Source organism: Danio rerio, chromosome 18 (genome assembly GCF_052040795.2).
Source record: "Danio rerio strain M-AB ecotype USA chromosome 18, GRCz13ab, whole genome shotgun sequence".
Taxonomy (NCBI): domain Eukaryota; kingdom Metazoa; phylum Chordata; class Actinopteri; order Cypriniformes; family Danionidae; genus Danio; species Danio rerio.
The window spans coordinates 52,304,327-52,320,000 of NC_141038.1; the positions used below are offsets into that span (position 1 = coordinate 52,304,327).

A 15,674-nucleotide genomic window follows, 5' to 3' on the forward strand; every position below is an offset into this window, starting at 1 on the left:
AATGTCCATGACTCGTGACCCCCAAAATAACAATGTCCGTGACTCGTGACCCCCAAAATAACAATGTCTGTGACTCGTGACCCCCAAAATAACAATGTCCATGACTCGCGACCCCCAAAATAACAATGTCCATGACTCGTGACCCCCAAAATAACAATGTCCATGACTCGTGACCCCCAAAATAACAATGTCTGTGACTCGTGACCCCCAAAATAACAATGTCCATGACTCGTGACCCCCAAAATAACAATGTCCATGACTCGTGACCCCCAAAATAACAATGCCGGTGACTCGCGACCCCCAAAATAACAATGTCGGTGACTCGCGACCCCCAAAATAACAATGTCCGTGACTCGTGACCCCCAAAATAACAATTTCTGTGACTCGCGACCCCCAAAATAACAATGTCAGTGACTCGCGACCTCCAAAATAGCAACGTCCGTGACTCGCGACCCCCAAAATAGCAACGTCCGTGACTCGCGACCCCCAAAATAACAATGTCGGTGACTCGCGACCCCCAAAATAACAATGTCCATGACTCATGACCCCCAAAATAACAATGTCTGTGACTCGCGACCCCCAAAATAACAATGTCCATGACTCGTGACCCCCAAAATAACAATGTCCATGACTCGTGACCCCCAAAATAACAATGTCTGTGACTCGTGACCCCCAAAATAACAATGTCCATGACTCGTGACCCCCAAAATAACAATGTCCATGACTCGTGACCCCCAAAATAACAATGTCCGTGACTCGTGACCCCCAAAATAACAATGTCTGTGACTCGTGACCCCCAAAATAACAATGTCCATGACTCGCGACCCCCAAAATAACAATGTCCATGACTCGTGACCCCCAAAATAACAATGTCCATGACTCGTGACCCCCAAAATAACAATGTCTGTGACTCGTGACCCCCAAAATAACAATGTCCATGACTCGTGACCCCCAAAATAACAATGTCCATGACTCGTGACCCCCAAAATAACAATGCCGGTGACTCGCGACCCCCAAAATAACAATGTCGGTGACTCGCGACCCCCAAAATAACAATGTCCGTGACTCGTGACCCCCAAAATAACAATTTCTGTGACTCGCGACCCCCAAAATAACAATGTCAGTGACTCGCGACCTCCAAAATAGCAACGTCCGTGACTCGCGACCCCCAAAATAGCAACGTCCGTGACTCGCGACCCCCAAAATAACAACCTCTGTGACTCGCGACCCCAAAAATAACAATGTCAGTGACTCGCGACCCCCATTTTTCTCGAAGGAGGTAATAAATATACAAACGTTGCACACATAACTACAGGCCTATATAAACATGAGCATATTGACAACACAAAACTGCAACAGACTAATAATAACCATATGATTTTTATAGTCAATTATTAATTAAATTTAATATTAAGCTTGAATATTTATTTTTTATGTATTAGAGTGCCATAAAGTCCGTCAGAAAGTTTAACTATGAAATCAATCTGCTGCAGGTCATCTAAACACCCCAGGGGTCGCAATCCTATGAATAAAAAAATACTGATACATATTCGTTTGTATGTTGTTGTTTCTTTAATGTAACTATTAACTATCTTCTGTGGCTTATTTATAAAATATGGTTGCTGTTTTTTTTTAATCAAATTTACCCCCACTTTGGGAACCACTGTGTTAGATGACTGAAACCGATACCACCTGAACACAGTGTGAAGCTTTTCCAGAACTTCACAGACTGTCGTGTGGATGCTACAGCTGGAGTTTTCACATTATGACGTCAGCATGATGCTGTTTTCTCCTCTCTGATTGGCCAACATTGCTAGGTTCACACCAAACGCAAAGACACGGCTGCATATTTCGTGTTGTTTGCCCACGGGATGGTATTGTCACGTTTACATTGATTTGTATGCAATTGACCCACGAAAATACCTAATTCCTCATTTGGTACGAACCCAGCTTACGTGTCGTTATCGCCTCCTGTTGGTTCGTGCGTGCACATAACATGCATCACAGTGCGTTTTGCTGCTGTACAGAATGACTGAGTGTGTCTCTGTCTGTCTCTCAGGGAGCGTCAGCTTTGTTTGATATGATCGAGTATTATGAATCCGCCACTCATCTCAACATCTCCAACAACAAGCACATCGGCACCCGGGGCTGGCAAGCCGCCGCACACATGATGAGGAAGGTGAGTCCTCATGTTATACTTTCAGCTTCCTGTTATTTAAGCATGAGAAAGATCTGGAAACTTACTTAGTGTAAATCAGTCAGATATTGTTTTCTATATCAGTAATGCAGTTTCTGATCAAACTCAAACCCCTCAGCTCTTCTGAGTTTTTATGTTTGAGCATTGACGACACAATACCACACATTTAAATGAAAGGGGGCGGAGCCTGGTTGAGTTGTGTTATGCCTCATTCACACTAGCAGTGACTATGTAGCTCTGTCGCTCTGGGTGGCGATTAAAATCAATAGTTGGCGTTCCCACCTTGAGGTTGCTTGGGTAAAGTTTATAGTAAAAATACCAGAGAGCGAATGAGTTTATATCGCTAAAGTAAAGATTTTTCAGAGAAAACACAAAATATAAATGTAATCAGTACATATAACGCTTAATTACACAGAGGATCAAGAAAAAAGTGTTCTCTACTCTCCTATCATTGTGGCTATTATCTACTGCAAATGCAGGTCTGTGTAGGACTACAGCATGAAGAATACAGTCAGCCTCTGCAGGAGCTGAGAGAGGATCACGTGATCTACTCATGCTCCTATTGGCTCTTCATTTGCATAAAATAAAAAAAGATAGAGGTCGCCGGAAGTTGCTTGCTCTTCGTTGAAATGAACGGTCACTGGTCGCTTGTGAGTCGCTTGTAGTGTGAACGCAGCTTTAGTGGCGGGGATGCCAACAATGGAATATTTAGTAGGGGGGCGGGGTTTTATCACCTTTCACTCACAGCACACTAATGGTTGGAGGGGTGTGGCTAAGTATATTTCACTAATCGTTGGAACAGGTGATTGGTTTCGACACAATGTCACACATTTAAATGAAAGGGGGCGGAGCCTGGTTGAGTTGTGTTATGCCTCATTCACACTAGCAGTGACTATGTAGCTCTGTCACTCTGGGTGGCGATTGAAACCGTTAGTTGGCTTCCTACCTTGAGTTTGCTTAAGTAACATTTATAGCAGAGAGCGAATGAGTTTATGTGCCGCTAAAAGTAACGATTTTTCAGAAAAAGCTAAATCTAAATGTAATCAGTTCATAAAACGCTTAATTACAAAGAGGATCAAGAAAAAAGTGTTCTCTACTCCTATCATTGCGGCTATTATCTACTGCAAATGCAGGTCTGTGTAGGACTACAGCATGGAGAATACAACCACCCACTGCGGGAGCTGAGAGAGGATCACGTGATCTACTCATGCTCCTATTGGCTCTTCATTTGCATGAAGTCAAAGGATTCTCAACTTTGTCGCGTCACTCGGTACGCCAACGGTAGATAGAGGTCGTGGGAAGTTACTCTTCATTGAAATGAACGGTCACTGGTCGCTTGTGAGTCGCTTGTAGTGTGAACGCAGCTTTAGTGGCGGGGATGCCAACAATGGAATATTTAGTAGGGGGCGGGGTTTTATCACCTTTCACTCACAGCACACTAATGGTTGGAGGGGTGTGGCTAAGTATATTATACTAATCGGTGGAACAGGTGATTGGTTTCAACACAATATCACACATTTAAATAAAAGGGGGCGGAGCCTGGTTGAGTTGTGTTATGCCTCATTCACACTAGCAGTGACTATGTAGCTCTGTCACTCTGGGTGGCGATTGAAACCGTTAGTTGGCTTCCTACCTTGAGTTTGCTTAAGTAACATTTATAGCAGAGAGCGAATGAGTTTATGTGCCGCTAAAAGTAAAGATTTTTCAGAAAAAGCTAAATCTAAATGTAATCAGTTCATAAAACGCTTAATTACAAAGAGGATCAAGAAAAAAGTGTTCTCTACACTCCTATCATTGCGGCTATTATCTACTGCAAATGCAGGTCTGTGTAGGACTACAGCATGGAGAATACAACCAGCCTCTGCGGGAGCTGAGAGAGGATCACGTGATCTACTCGTGCTCCTATTGGCTCTTCATTTGCATGAAGTCAAAGGATTCTTAACTTTGTCGCGTCACTCGATACGCCCACCTTGTTGCCAACGGTAGATAGAGGTCGCCAGAAGTTGCTTGCTCTTCATTGAAATGAACGGTCACTGGTCGCGTGTGAGTCGCTTGTAGTGTGAACGCAGCTTTAGTGGCGGGGATGCCAACAATGGAATATTTAGTAGGGGGCGGGGTTTTATCACCTTTCACTCACAGCACACTAATGGTTGAAGGGGTGTGGCCAAATATTTTTCACTAATCGGTGAAACAGATGATTGGTTTTGACACAATATCACACATTTAAATAAAAGGGGGCGGACCCTGGTTGAGTTGTGTTAACGGTAAATAGAGGTCACCGGAAGTTGCATGCTCTTCGGTAAAATAAGCGGTCACTGGTCGCTTGTAGTGTAAACGCAGCTTTTAGTGGTAGGGATGCCAACAATGGAATATTTATTTTATATATATTAAATATTACCATATCATCTAACCCAACAGGTACATTTAACTCATGAACTAAATTTGTAGTATATAATAAGTAATATATAACTCTATTAAACTTCTATAATTTTGACGTACTTAAGACAGATGAAGCGGGCTTATAACTAATTGAACTTTCTCAAAAAGTTCAGAAAACAAGATGCAGGACTTTATACGGTCCATGTTTTAAAACTCAAGCAGGTGTTTATTTTTGCTGGAGTATCCAATGCATGAGCTGTAAAGACCCGCCTTCTTTTGGAAAGGGGGCGGAGAACAGCCGCTCATTTGCTTTTAAAGGGATTCAAAATCTTGGGGGGTCCTTTCTGAAAGGGATGTTAACGGTGTAGTACAAGTGAGGTTTATTGTACTGTATATTGGGTACTATTAATAATAAATGAGTAAAATTAACCCTTTATCTGTGTGTGTGTGTGTTTAGACGAACTCTCTGCAGTATCTAGATGCCCGTAACACCCCTCTGCTGGACCATTCGGCTCCATTTGTGGCCAGAGCTCTTCGGATCAGCAGCAGTCTGACAGTCCTCCATCTGGAGAACTCCGGCATCTCTGGACGACCGCTAATGCTGCTGGGTAATCAATGGAAAAGCTTGTGATAGTTTTCACATGACTTTTTAGGATAAATCATTTTCCCCAAATGATATGTAAACAAACAAATTATAATGCGTCCTGTGTCATGTGTGTGCAGCCACAGCGCTGAAGATGAACATGAACCTCAGAGAGCTGTATCTGGCTGAGAATAAGCTGAACGGCCTGCAGGATTCAGCTCAGTTGGGCAATCTGCTAAAGTTTAACTACAACATCCAGATTTTGGACCTGAGGAACAATCACATACTGGACTCGGGTATGAGCTCTTCCTTCTCATGGCGTTGTGCTCCTCCTATTAGCGCTCTTCAGATTGATGTGTTTTCCTCTTTTCCTCAGGGTTGGCGTACGTGTGTGAGGGTCTGAAGGAGCAGAGGAAGGGGTTGGTCACGCTGGTGCTCTGGAACAACCAGCTCACACACAATGGCATGGGATACCTGGCCGCTGCGCTGGTAAACACACACACAGATAGATAGATAGATAGATAGATAGATAGATAGATAGATAGATAGATAGATAGATAGATAGATAGATAGATAGATAGATAGATAGATAGATAGATGGATGGATGGATGGATGGATGGATGGATGGATGGATGGATGGATGGATGGATGGATGGATGGATGAAACGATGGATCATAGTAAGAAAGAAGGATGGATGGATAGATAGATAGATGGATGGATGGATGGATGGATGGATGGATGGATGGATGGATGGATAGAACATAGAACGAATGATGGATGGATGGATAGATGGATGGAACGATGGATCATAGTAAGAAAGAAGGATAGATAGATAGATAGATAGATAGATAGATAGATAGATAGATAGATAGATAGATAGATAGATAGATAGATAGATAGATAGATAGATAGATAGATAGGTGGATGGATGGATGGATGGATGGATGGATGGATGGATGGATGGATAGAACCATGGAACTTAGAACGAATGATGGATGGATGGATGGATGGATGGATGGATGGATGGAACCATGGAACCATGGAACATAGAACGAATGATGGATGGATGAATGGATGGAACGATAGATCATAGAAAGAAAGATGGATGGATGGATGGATGGATGGATAGATAGATAGATAGATAGATAGATAGATAGATAGATAGATAGATAGATAGATAGATAGATAGATAGATAGATAGATAGATAGATAGATAGATAGATAGATGGACGGACGGACGGACGGACGGACGGACGGACGGACGGACGGACGGACGGACGGACGGACAGACAGACAGACAGATAGATAGATAGATAGATAGATAGAACGATGGATCATAGAAAGAAAGAACGATGGATGGATGGATGGATGGATAGATAGATAGATAGCTAGATAGATAGATAGATGGATGGATGGATGGATGGATTTATAGATAGATATCATGCCTAGTAAAAGTGTGATGCAGAGCTCATCATTTAGTGAAATGCTCATTCAGGATGCTGTGTTTGTTTGTGTTTGTGTGTTTGCCAAATGCTGACCGTGCAGCGCTCGTGTTTATGTGTGTCCTGCCGGCTTTTTCTTAATTAAGGACTTTAGACACTCACAGCCTCTAATGCACTGCAGCATGCGCATGTCTGCTGAACAGAAAGCTTTGCTTTTACAGCACATTTTATAGCAAAGCTAAAAGTTGTTGATTTATATCTTGCAACTTAGATTCTTTTGCCCTGCGCTTGTGAGTTTTTATCATGTGATTCTGACTTATTTCTCATTATTGTAAGTTCACATCTCATAATTCACTTTTTATTTGATTGTAAGTTTTATGTTTTCCTCATAATTCAGTTTCTGTCTTGCAATTCTCAATGTTTTACACCTTGCAGTACTGTCTTTTTTCTACAGAGTTGTCTTTTAATTGTAAAAAGTCATGGCATTAAATAAACATATATGATGATGATGATCAGATGTTTTAATGATGGATGTCTCTCTCTCTCTGTTTCTCCAGCCGTTCACACAGAGCTTGGAAACACTGAATCTTGGACACAACGCAGTGGGGAATGAAGGAGTGCACAAACTGAAAGACGGACTGATCTCCAACCGCTCCATCCTCAGGCTGGGTCTGGCCTCCACCAAACTCTCCTGTGAAGGTCAGATCTCCACTTACTGAAGTACATCATTATTGTTCATTATTTTAAGTGTGTGTGGACACGTGGTCATGTGACATAGTTAGTACACAAAGATTTTTTCCCATATTAGCACATGAGAAATAATCTGATCTTTGGCAAGTCTTAAAATTTGGAAAATAATCCTAGGATGACCAGCAGCATAGAAGTCAAAATTGATTATTATATATTATTATTATTTCTTCAATTATTATTGTTTCCCATATGATGTTTTACAGAACAAGGACATTTTCACAGCATTTCCAATAATATTTTTTTCTTCTGGAGAATGTCTTATTTCTTTGAGTTTAGCTGGAATAAAAGCAGTTTTTTCATTTTTTTTTTTAAATAATGTCATTATTTAATATCAACCTTGATATATATATATATATATATATATATATATATATATATATATATATATATATATATATATATATATATATATATATATACATACACACACACACACTGTGCAGAGCAAAAGTTTAGACACTCCTTCTCATTCAAAGAATACTGGCACAATTTTGCACGGCTATCTATCTATCTATCTATCTGTCTGTCTGTCTGTCTGTCTGTCTGTCTGTCTGTCCGTCCGTCTGTCCGTCCGTCCGTCCGTCCGTCCGTCCGTCCGTCCGTCCGTCCATCCGTCCATCCATCCACCTATCTATCTATTGTTTGTCCGTCTGTCCGTCCGTCCATCCATCCATCCATCCATCCATCTTTCATCCGTCCGTCTATCCATCCATCCATCCATCCATCCATCCATCATCTATCTATCTATCTATCTATCTATCTATCTATCTATCTATCTATCTATCTATCTATCTATCTATCTATCGTCTGTCCGTCCGTCCGTCCATCCATCCATCCACCTATCTATCTATTGTTTGTCCGTCTGTCCGTCCGTCCATCCATCCATCCATCTTTCATCCGTCCGTCCATCCATCCATCCATCCATCCATCCATCCATCCATCCATCCATCCATCCATCCATCCATCATCTATCTATCTATCTATCTATCTATCTATCTATCTATCTATCTATCTATCTATCTATCTATCTATCCATCCATCCATCCATCCATCCATCCATCCATCCATCCATCCATCCATCCATCCATCCATCCATCCATCCATCCATCCATCCATCCATCCATCCATCCATCCATCCATCCATCCATCCATCCATCCATCCATCCATCCATCCATCCATCCATCCATCCATCATCTTAATTTAATCTAATCTCAGAGGTCGTGTTAGACTTTTTAATTGTCCGTCATTTTGATGGAGAGGGTTGTAAAAATTCCATCATGACCTATTATTGACCCTCATTTAATTTGCATATTTTCTAATCGCTTTTTCATTCGTATTTTATTAATGAACTTGCACGATCAGCATATAGGCTAAAATGTTCATTTATTTGACAAACAAACCTATCTGCCTGGGTGCAAACGAACCTATCTAACTGGGTGCTTTCCTGTGCGTAATCAAGCGCATCAAGGGAGACTGATGCACAGGCTATTGTCATTAAATTCTGTGTCTTTACCTCAAAAGTCGACTTCTCCTGATAGTTTAATTTTGTTCTGGAGGCTGAAGCTGTGTTCTGCTGCCACACTGGAGACCGGAATTACTAGAGCCACTTTAGCTAGTGAAGAGCGGGAGAGGTAGGTGTGGTGCGCGCAAACTGAAAGGCGCGGAGCAGGTATGCGCTCCCTGCTCGCCTCACTAACACCACTTCCAACAGCAACCTAGTGTTCCCTTGTGGTCTCCCATCCAGGTACTGACCAGGCTCAGCCCTGCTTAGCTTCAGTGAGTAACCGGTCTTTGGCAGCAGGGTGATATGGCTGTGCAGGTTTGCACAGGTTTGACAGGTTTGTCTGTTTTTGCAACTACGCAGCGGTGACAAGAGGAGACAAAACAAGGACAATCGCCATCACCTGGACAGGAGTGGGAATTACAGTTAGCAACAAATTACAATAGATCACCCTCAGCATAATCCATAAAAATGATGGATCACCTTCAGATTTTTCTGCCACTGCTAAAAAAAAAATCGGTCAATGATGGAAAACATTCGATTAACGCAACCTCTGATATATATATATATATTGTCTACAGAACAAACCACTGCCATTCAATGACCTACCTAATTGTCCTAACTTATAACCTAGTTAAGCCTTTAAATGTCACTTTTTTCACAGGTGAATACTAGTATAATAAGACAAATATTAATAACTTTGGCTAATAATTTTGTCTTCATGCATTTGTTAATTGATAACTATTCAGATATGGAGGAGGATGAATATAAATATTTCACAATTTATGATTGCAAAATTAAAAAGGCAAACACACACAGTGAAAAACTGATGTTACTTTAAAATCTTAACCTCAGGAACGTTTGGACTGATCTCTGAACTTCATTACTCAACTATTCTTTGTTTTTAAATCCAACTTTCTTTTGTACGAATAAAATCTGCTCCATTACCAAGTCACTAAACATTAAACAATATCAAAATAACAGTCAAATAATAAAAAAGTGGCGTCCAGGAAGGAATTCAACCAGTGGAAATAGTACATGATCTAACAGCTTACATATATCTGCCTGTTTTTGATATTGGTCCGATAATGACAGCATTAAAAATAGCATTCATTGATGAATGCCAAAGCTAATGATGAGCAGAAGTGTGATCGGTGTGTTGGTCCGGAGCTTCACACTCGTCCCACAGCTAAAACTGAGTCAAAGTAGTACAGTCAAAGCGTCAAAGCAGCGACTTTCTTGCTGTGTGGTGACAGTGGTAATCACTAAGCCACTGTGTAAATTGAATGTACTGTTGTCACTCTATTTATATATGTATTTATTATTATTTTATTTATTTATGTATGTATTTATTTATTTATTTATTTTATTTTTTTATTTTAAAAAGATTTGGCAGCCCTTTTTTACAATTTTTTTTTTATAATTACTTTTCCTTTAATTTTTTTTATTTTTTATTTATTTATTTATTTTTATAGTTTTTTAGGCAGTGTATTTAGGGTTTGTTAAAATGGGTTTATATGTATAAAAAATTATAATTTTATAATTAATATTTTATTTGTTGTGTGTGTGTGTGTTTGTGTGTGTTTGTTTGTGTGCGTGCATGCGGGTGTGTGTGTGTGTGTGTGTGTGTGTGTGTGTGTGTGTGTTTGTGTGTGTTTGTGTGTTTGTGTGTGTGTGTGTGTGTGTGTGTGTGTGTGTGTGTGTGTGTGTGTGTGTGTGTGTGTGTGTGTGTGTGTGTGTGTGTGTGTGTAACAGGAGCGGTGGCCATCGCAGAGTTCATCGCTGAGAGTCCAAGGCTGCTCCGGCTGGACATGCGAGAAAACGAGATCAAGACCGGAGGCCTCATGGCTCTCTCTCTAGCATTTAAAGTCAACACGTCTTTACTGAGACTCGACCTGGACCGAGAGCCCAAGAAGGAGACGGTGAGAGCTGGGAGAATCTCATATACAGCAGGACTGAGCTAATACAGACAGGCAACTTTAACATATTACATGAACCATTGGTTTTAAATTATGCAAAAATCACTTTTGTAAGGGGTTGAAACAGTTGTGTGAATTTAAACATCCTCTAATGGTAAAAGTGAATCATTTATAAATAGGTGGCGCTGCTCCAGAAGTTTTTGAGTACTTTCAGGGCATGGGGTTGAAGATGCATACCATGTTTTGTAATGATATGTGAATATGTTGTTAAAATATAGCATTTTTGGCCAAAAATCGAAATGGGCGATGCCCAAAATGGCTGACCTGTGAAAATTCGACATGCTCTGCCGGATGTAATGAGACCAGTTTTATGAGTTTCGGACGAAAGGTTGAGACGTTATAAACCAAAAAAGCTATTTTTTTCCTATCTCCGGACCACTAGGGGGCAGTTCGCCGAAACTCTGCATATAACCTCAGACCCTAGTTGTCATAACACACACCAAGTTTGGTGTGAATCAGTGAATGCGTTACGGAGATATCGCCTCAAATCCATTTTCGCAAGTTCTACGTTACATTTGATTGCAAGTTAAACGAAAACATGTGGTCTAATCAACTTGAATTCCATAAATTTGGGTTGGCATGGTCTGTAGATCATGTGTTTAAATTTTGGTGAAAATCGGAGACACGGCCTAGGACGAATTCAATCAAATAGGTTTTTCGAAAAATTTTAAAAAGTGCGAAAAAATTCATGACAGAAAATGACGTCGTAGGATGCGTTTGTATCGGACTGAGCCAAGGAATCAGAGGAAAAAATAGAATTTTGATTGTAGCCCATTCGGTTCAAAAGTTATCATGATAAATACACGTGAAAGTTTGGACCAGTGGTGGCGCTAGAGAGTTTGATGTTGAGACTTCATATTTGGTCTGATTAATGTTAAGACTGTCCTCTATCCTTGTGCCAAATTATACAACTTTCCCGCATATGCCTATATGGGCTGCCATTCAAATCCGGCGGAAGAAACGGAAGAAGAATAATAATAATAGGAACGCTAACGAAAGCAATAGTTGCCTACACACCTACGGCGCTTGGCCCCTAATTAGACTTGATTAAAACAGTCTGCTGGTTGGCATTCTCCCTTTGTACGTGTCATCAGAGGGGGAAAGCCCCGCCCACTAGTGACCATCTCTCCCTCATTAGCATAGGATGATAGTCTTGTTTTTGAATCTGCCACTATGCTGACACACAGGCATCAGAAGCACCTCTCTTTTTTTACTGCACACCACTGGTGATGTGTATTGATATACAGCTGAAGGCAAAACTATTAGCCGCCTGTGGAAATCTTTTTCTTTAAAAAAATAAAAGCAGTTTACATTTTTTACAGGTAATTATATATACGAGTGTTCAGCAGGTGTGTGACATTGACACTGTTTATTGCATCCCCGCACTGCATCTGTGTTTCCAGGTGAAGAGTTTCATTGAGACACAGCGCGCCCTGCTGGCCGACATCCAGAACGGCTGCAAGAGGAACTTCATATTGGCCAGAGAGAAGGAAGAAACCGAGCAGAAGATGAGACTCTCGGCTTCAATGGCAGAAATCGCCACTGAGGACCAAACCCACGAAGAAGAAGAAGAAGAAGAAGCATCCCCTTTGAAGAAAATCGAAGAAGAAACCACAGACGCTCCGAAAGATGCAACCCAGGAGAGCAGTGAAGTGTCTGAAAACCAAGAGCCCAAAGATCAGGAATCAACACCGCAGGATGATTCAGATTCAGACACTGAAGATGAAGAAACGCCAACAAACACTTCATTAACATCCACATCTCCAATACCCATTCCAGCTGCAGCAGACACCAGTAAAACCATCCCCTCCACTCCTCCTATAGCATCTCCAGCCGTCATTTCAGGAATTACAGTAACAGAAGCCAGCATTGTCACACCGTCATCTCCTGGACGATGTATTTCAGTGTCCAGTCCAGGAAGAGGACACAAAATCTTCATGGTAACCCGTGTGGAAAGCCCTCCCGAGCAGCAGCAGACGAGTATCGCAATGCTCAAAAGCATCCAGCCGTCAGCAATAACTGATATAAAAGCACCTTCGCAGACGCAGAATTCAACACAACCCACAGAGAAATCGCATGCAGAAAAGACACCAGATGCACAGCAGGAGGATTCAGTATCCACAAGCACACCGAGTCTGGATGCTAATATTGACCAGACTCAGTTGACAGAGAGTGTCAGTGAGGAGGAGCAGAAGAAAGCAGAAACACTAAACAATGAAGCTGATATAAATGAAGACGCAAACACAGGAGCGCCGCTGCCCAACGGTCTGAAGCCAGAGTTTGCCTTGTTTGAGTTTGAGGGAGCCAAACCAGCCAGCTGTATCATGGAGCACGGTGAGTTCACGCTGCATTCACCTGACGATAAGCTTTCAACACATTGTCATGTTTACTCCTGGGAGAACTTTTTCTAGAGGAGCTGTCGACATGAAGTTGAAGCAGATTTTGGTAAAAACCCAAACAATACACACATGAAAATAAAACTAAACAAATCTGAAAAATTAGTTATGTGTCATAATTAAATAACAGAAACTACTGAAACATATTTAATAGGGGTGTCACGATTTCGATTTTAAATTTATGCTTAATTTCGATTATCAAATCAAAAAATAGAATCGTCGATGCTGCCACGCCCCCATGTCACGTCAGCTTGGCTTGCCAAGCGGGAAAAAAACACGCTTGTTGAACTGCTGAAGCAGGAGACAAAGCTTAAACCCTCTCCTTTTTCAATGAAGTCACCGGTGTGGAAGCATTTTGGATTTCCAGTGAGTTACGTTGACAACCTTCGTGTTTTCGAAAAAAAACAAACACAGTTTTGCAAGCTCTGCTATGTACGTATTAGGGTTCGTCCGATTGACAACACCGGCATCTTGCTCCTCCGCCCGCCCCCGTTGCAAATCCACTCGCGAAAAGTACACACTCAGGCCCTGTTTACACTGTCTTTGTTTTTAAATGGCATTTTAAAACGACAACGATTTGACATCCACAGTGGCGTGTAGCATTTCTGAGCAGTAGAGCTGTGAACCTACACTAGTCTCACGGTTCGGTTCGGTTACGATTATCATGCCATCGATTCGGTTCAATTCGATAATTCAGTGCATTGACGATGCTTTTATATTATTTTCACAGCTGCAGCTCTTGTATGAAAATGTATGAATATATTTATATTTATATAGGCTATTATTTGTAATACAATTGTGTCATTTAATAGAAACAGTCAGATATATAAACTGAAACTTTTTAAAAAACGAGCATTAAGCAAATAATATAAACAAATATAAATATCCAGCTCAATTTCTGATCCTTGTCTAGTTCTCTTACACCCCTTTGATTGAGATTGATTGGGTTGCGATTGGCTCTTGCGCGCTGTGCTCTTCAGATGTATTATATGCGGCAAGCGGCAGCGGCAGCGGCGATCAAACGGCTGATGTATGATAGACACGGTGGAGAAAACTCTGCAGACACGCGCTCGTTTCTGTATCCAAAAGTAACGCTGTAAAACAGCCGAGAGGAGAAGAAAAGCCACGCCAGCAGGTCAAATGGGCCACTGTGTGTGTGTGAGAAAGAGAGAGAGAGAGAGAGAGAGAGAGAAATGGAGTAGGCTACTTTCATTCTCAAACTCACACAGTGAAATTGTGCACAGTTCATGAGTATTAAGTAGTTAAAGCGCTGTAAATACTCGCAATCGTCTCCCTCGTGACAGAGCGCATATGAGGTAAATGACGTCAGTAATAACCGGTTATGATTATTACTGAACCGAATCCGAATTGTCTGCGTCTGCATCGCGGTGCATCGAAGAAACGATTAATTTTGACACCCCTACTGAGCAGCCCTCCTTCCTCTCTACCTCTGAAAATGCACATCACGTGACCACACACACACAGACGCACACACAGCCATGCGCTCGAGACAGCAGGTCCAGGCAGTCAGAGGACTGCTTCAATCTTTCACACAGGTACTTAGTCATTTTAGCGAACACCTCAGATGCTGTTGGCTGGTTCCTGTTGGTTGTGCCTCTTTTTTTACCGACGCCATTATAACGACACAGATCACTGCCTATTCACGAGTCCCGCAGAAAAAGTGATTGACAGGTGGTAATTATGTGTGTATCTTGCCTTTATTCATTTACTGTATGATTTGTTTATAGGGAAAACAAAGACCATGCAGGTCAGGTAGTTTAAACGGCAGGCTACAAATAATTAATTGGTCATGAATTAATTAGTTATTCATAATCGAAAATCGAATCGTGCCTTTAGAATCGAAAATGTAATGGAAACAAGGATTTGGAGGATCGTGACACCCTTAATATTTAATACTTTTTAAAAAGATTTTTTTGTTTTAATGATGGCAGCTTAAAGATGCCTCTCATATGAAGAATGAACACTCATGCATTGCTCAGGTGTGAGTTTTTCTTAGGGTGCTTTCACACTTGGTTCATTTGCCTGGACCGTACCCAAGTTTGACGTAACAACCCCCCCTCGGTACTTTCTCGGTTGTTTTAAGTGTCTTTTTTCCTTCTGAACTCCGTTACGCTTGCGCCATCGAGCTGATGTTGTGTGTATGGCTGTTGCTAGGTGACGGACATGAAAGCAAAGTGTCAAAATGGAAAGACGTAGGCTATGGGTCGCGGTCGTTCTGCAGTCTTTTCGTTTTGGACATACAAATAGCGACTATCCATCTGCCGCATAATGCGATGTCCACAAAAGCTGTTTTTGGAGGAGACAAGCAGACATTTCCCTGTGTTTATAATAATAATAATAATAATACCTTTTATTTTTAGGCGCCTTTCAAAGCACTCAAGGACACCTTAGCGCAGATCACAAGCACATCATAAAAATACAAG

The 15,674-nt window shown here is 41.4% G+C and overlaps 1 protein-coding gene across 1 annotated transcript in view; it reads left to right on the forward strand.

Annotated features, from left to right (window-relative positions):
* ppp1r37 (protein phosphatase 1, regulatory subunit 37) overlaps positions 1-15,674 on the forward strand; it is a 71,880-nt gene that overhangs the window by 52,256 nt on the left and 3,950 nt on the right. Inside the window, 7 exon segments of the mRNA NM_001080167.2 lie at positions 2,060-2,179; positions 5,034-5,184; positions 5,300-5,455; positions 5,536-5,648; positions 7,161-7,302; positions 10,611-10,777; positions 12,238-13,168. Coding sequence (NP_001073636.2) covers positions 2,060-2,179; positions 5,034-5,184; positions 5,300-5,455; positions 5,536-5,648; positions 7,161-7,302; positions 10,611-10,777; positions 12,238-13,168 — 1,780 coding nt within the window.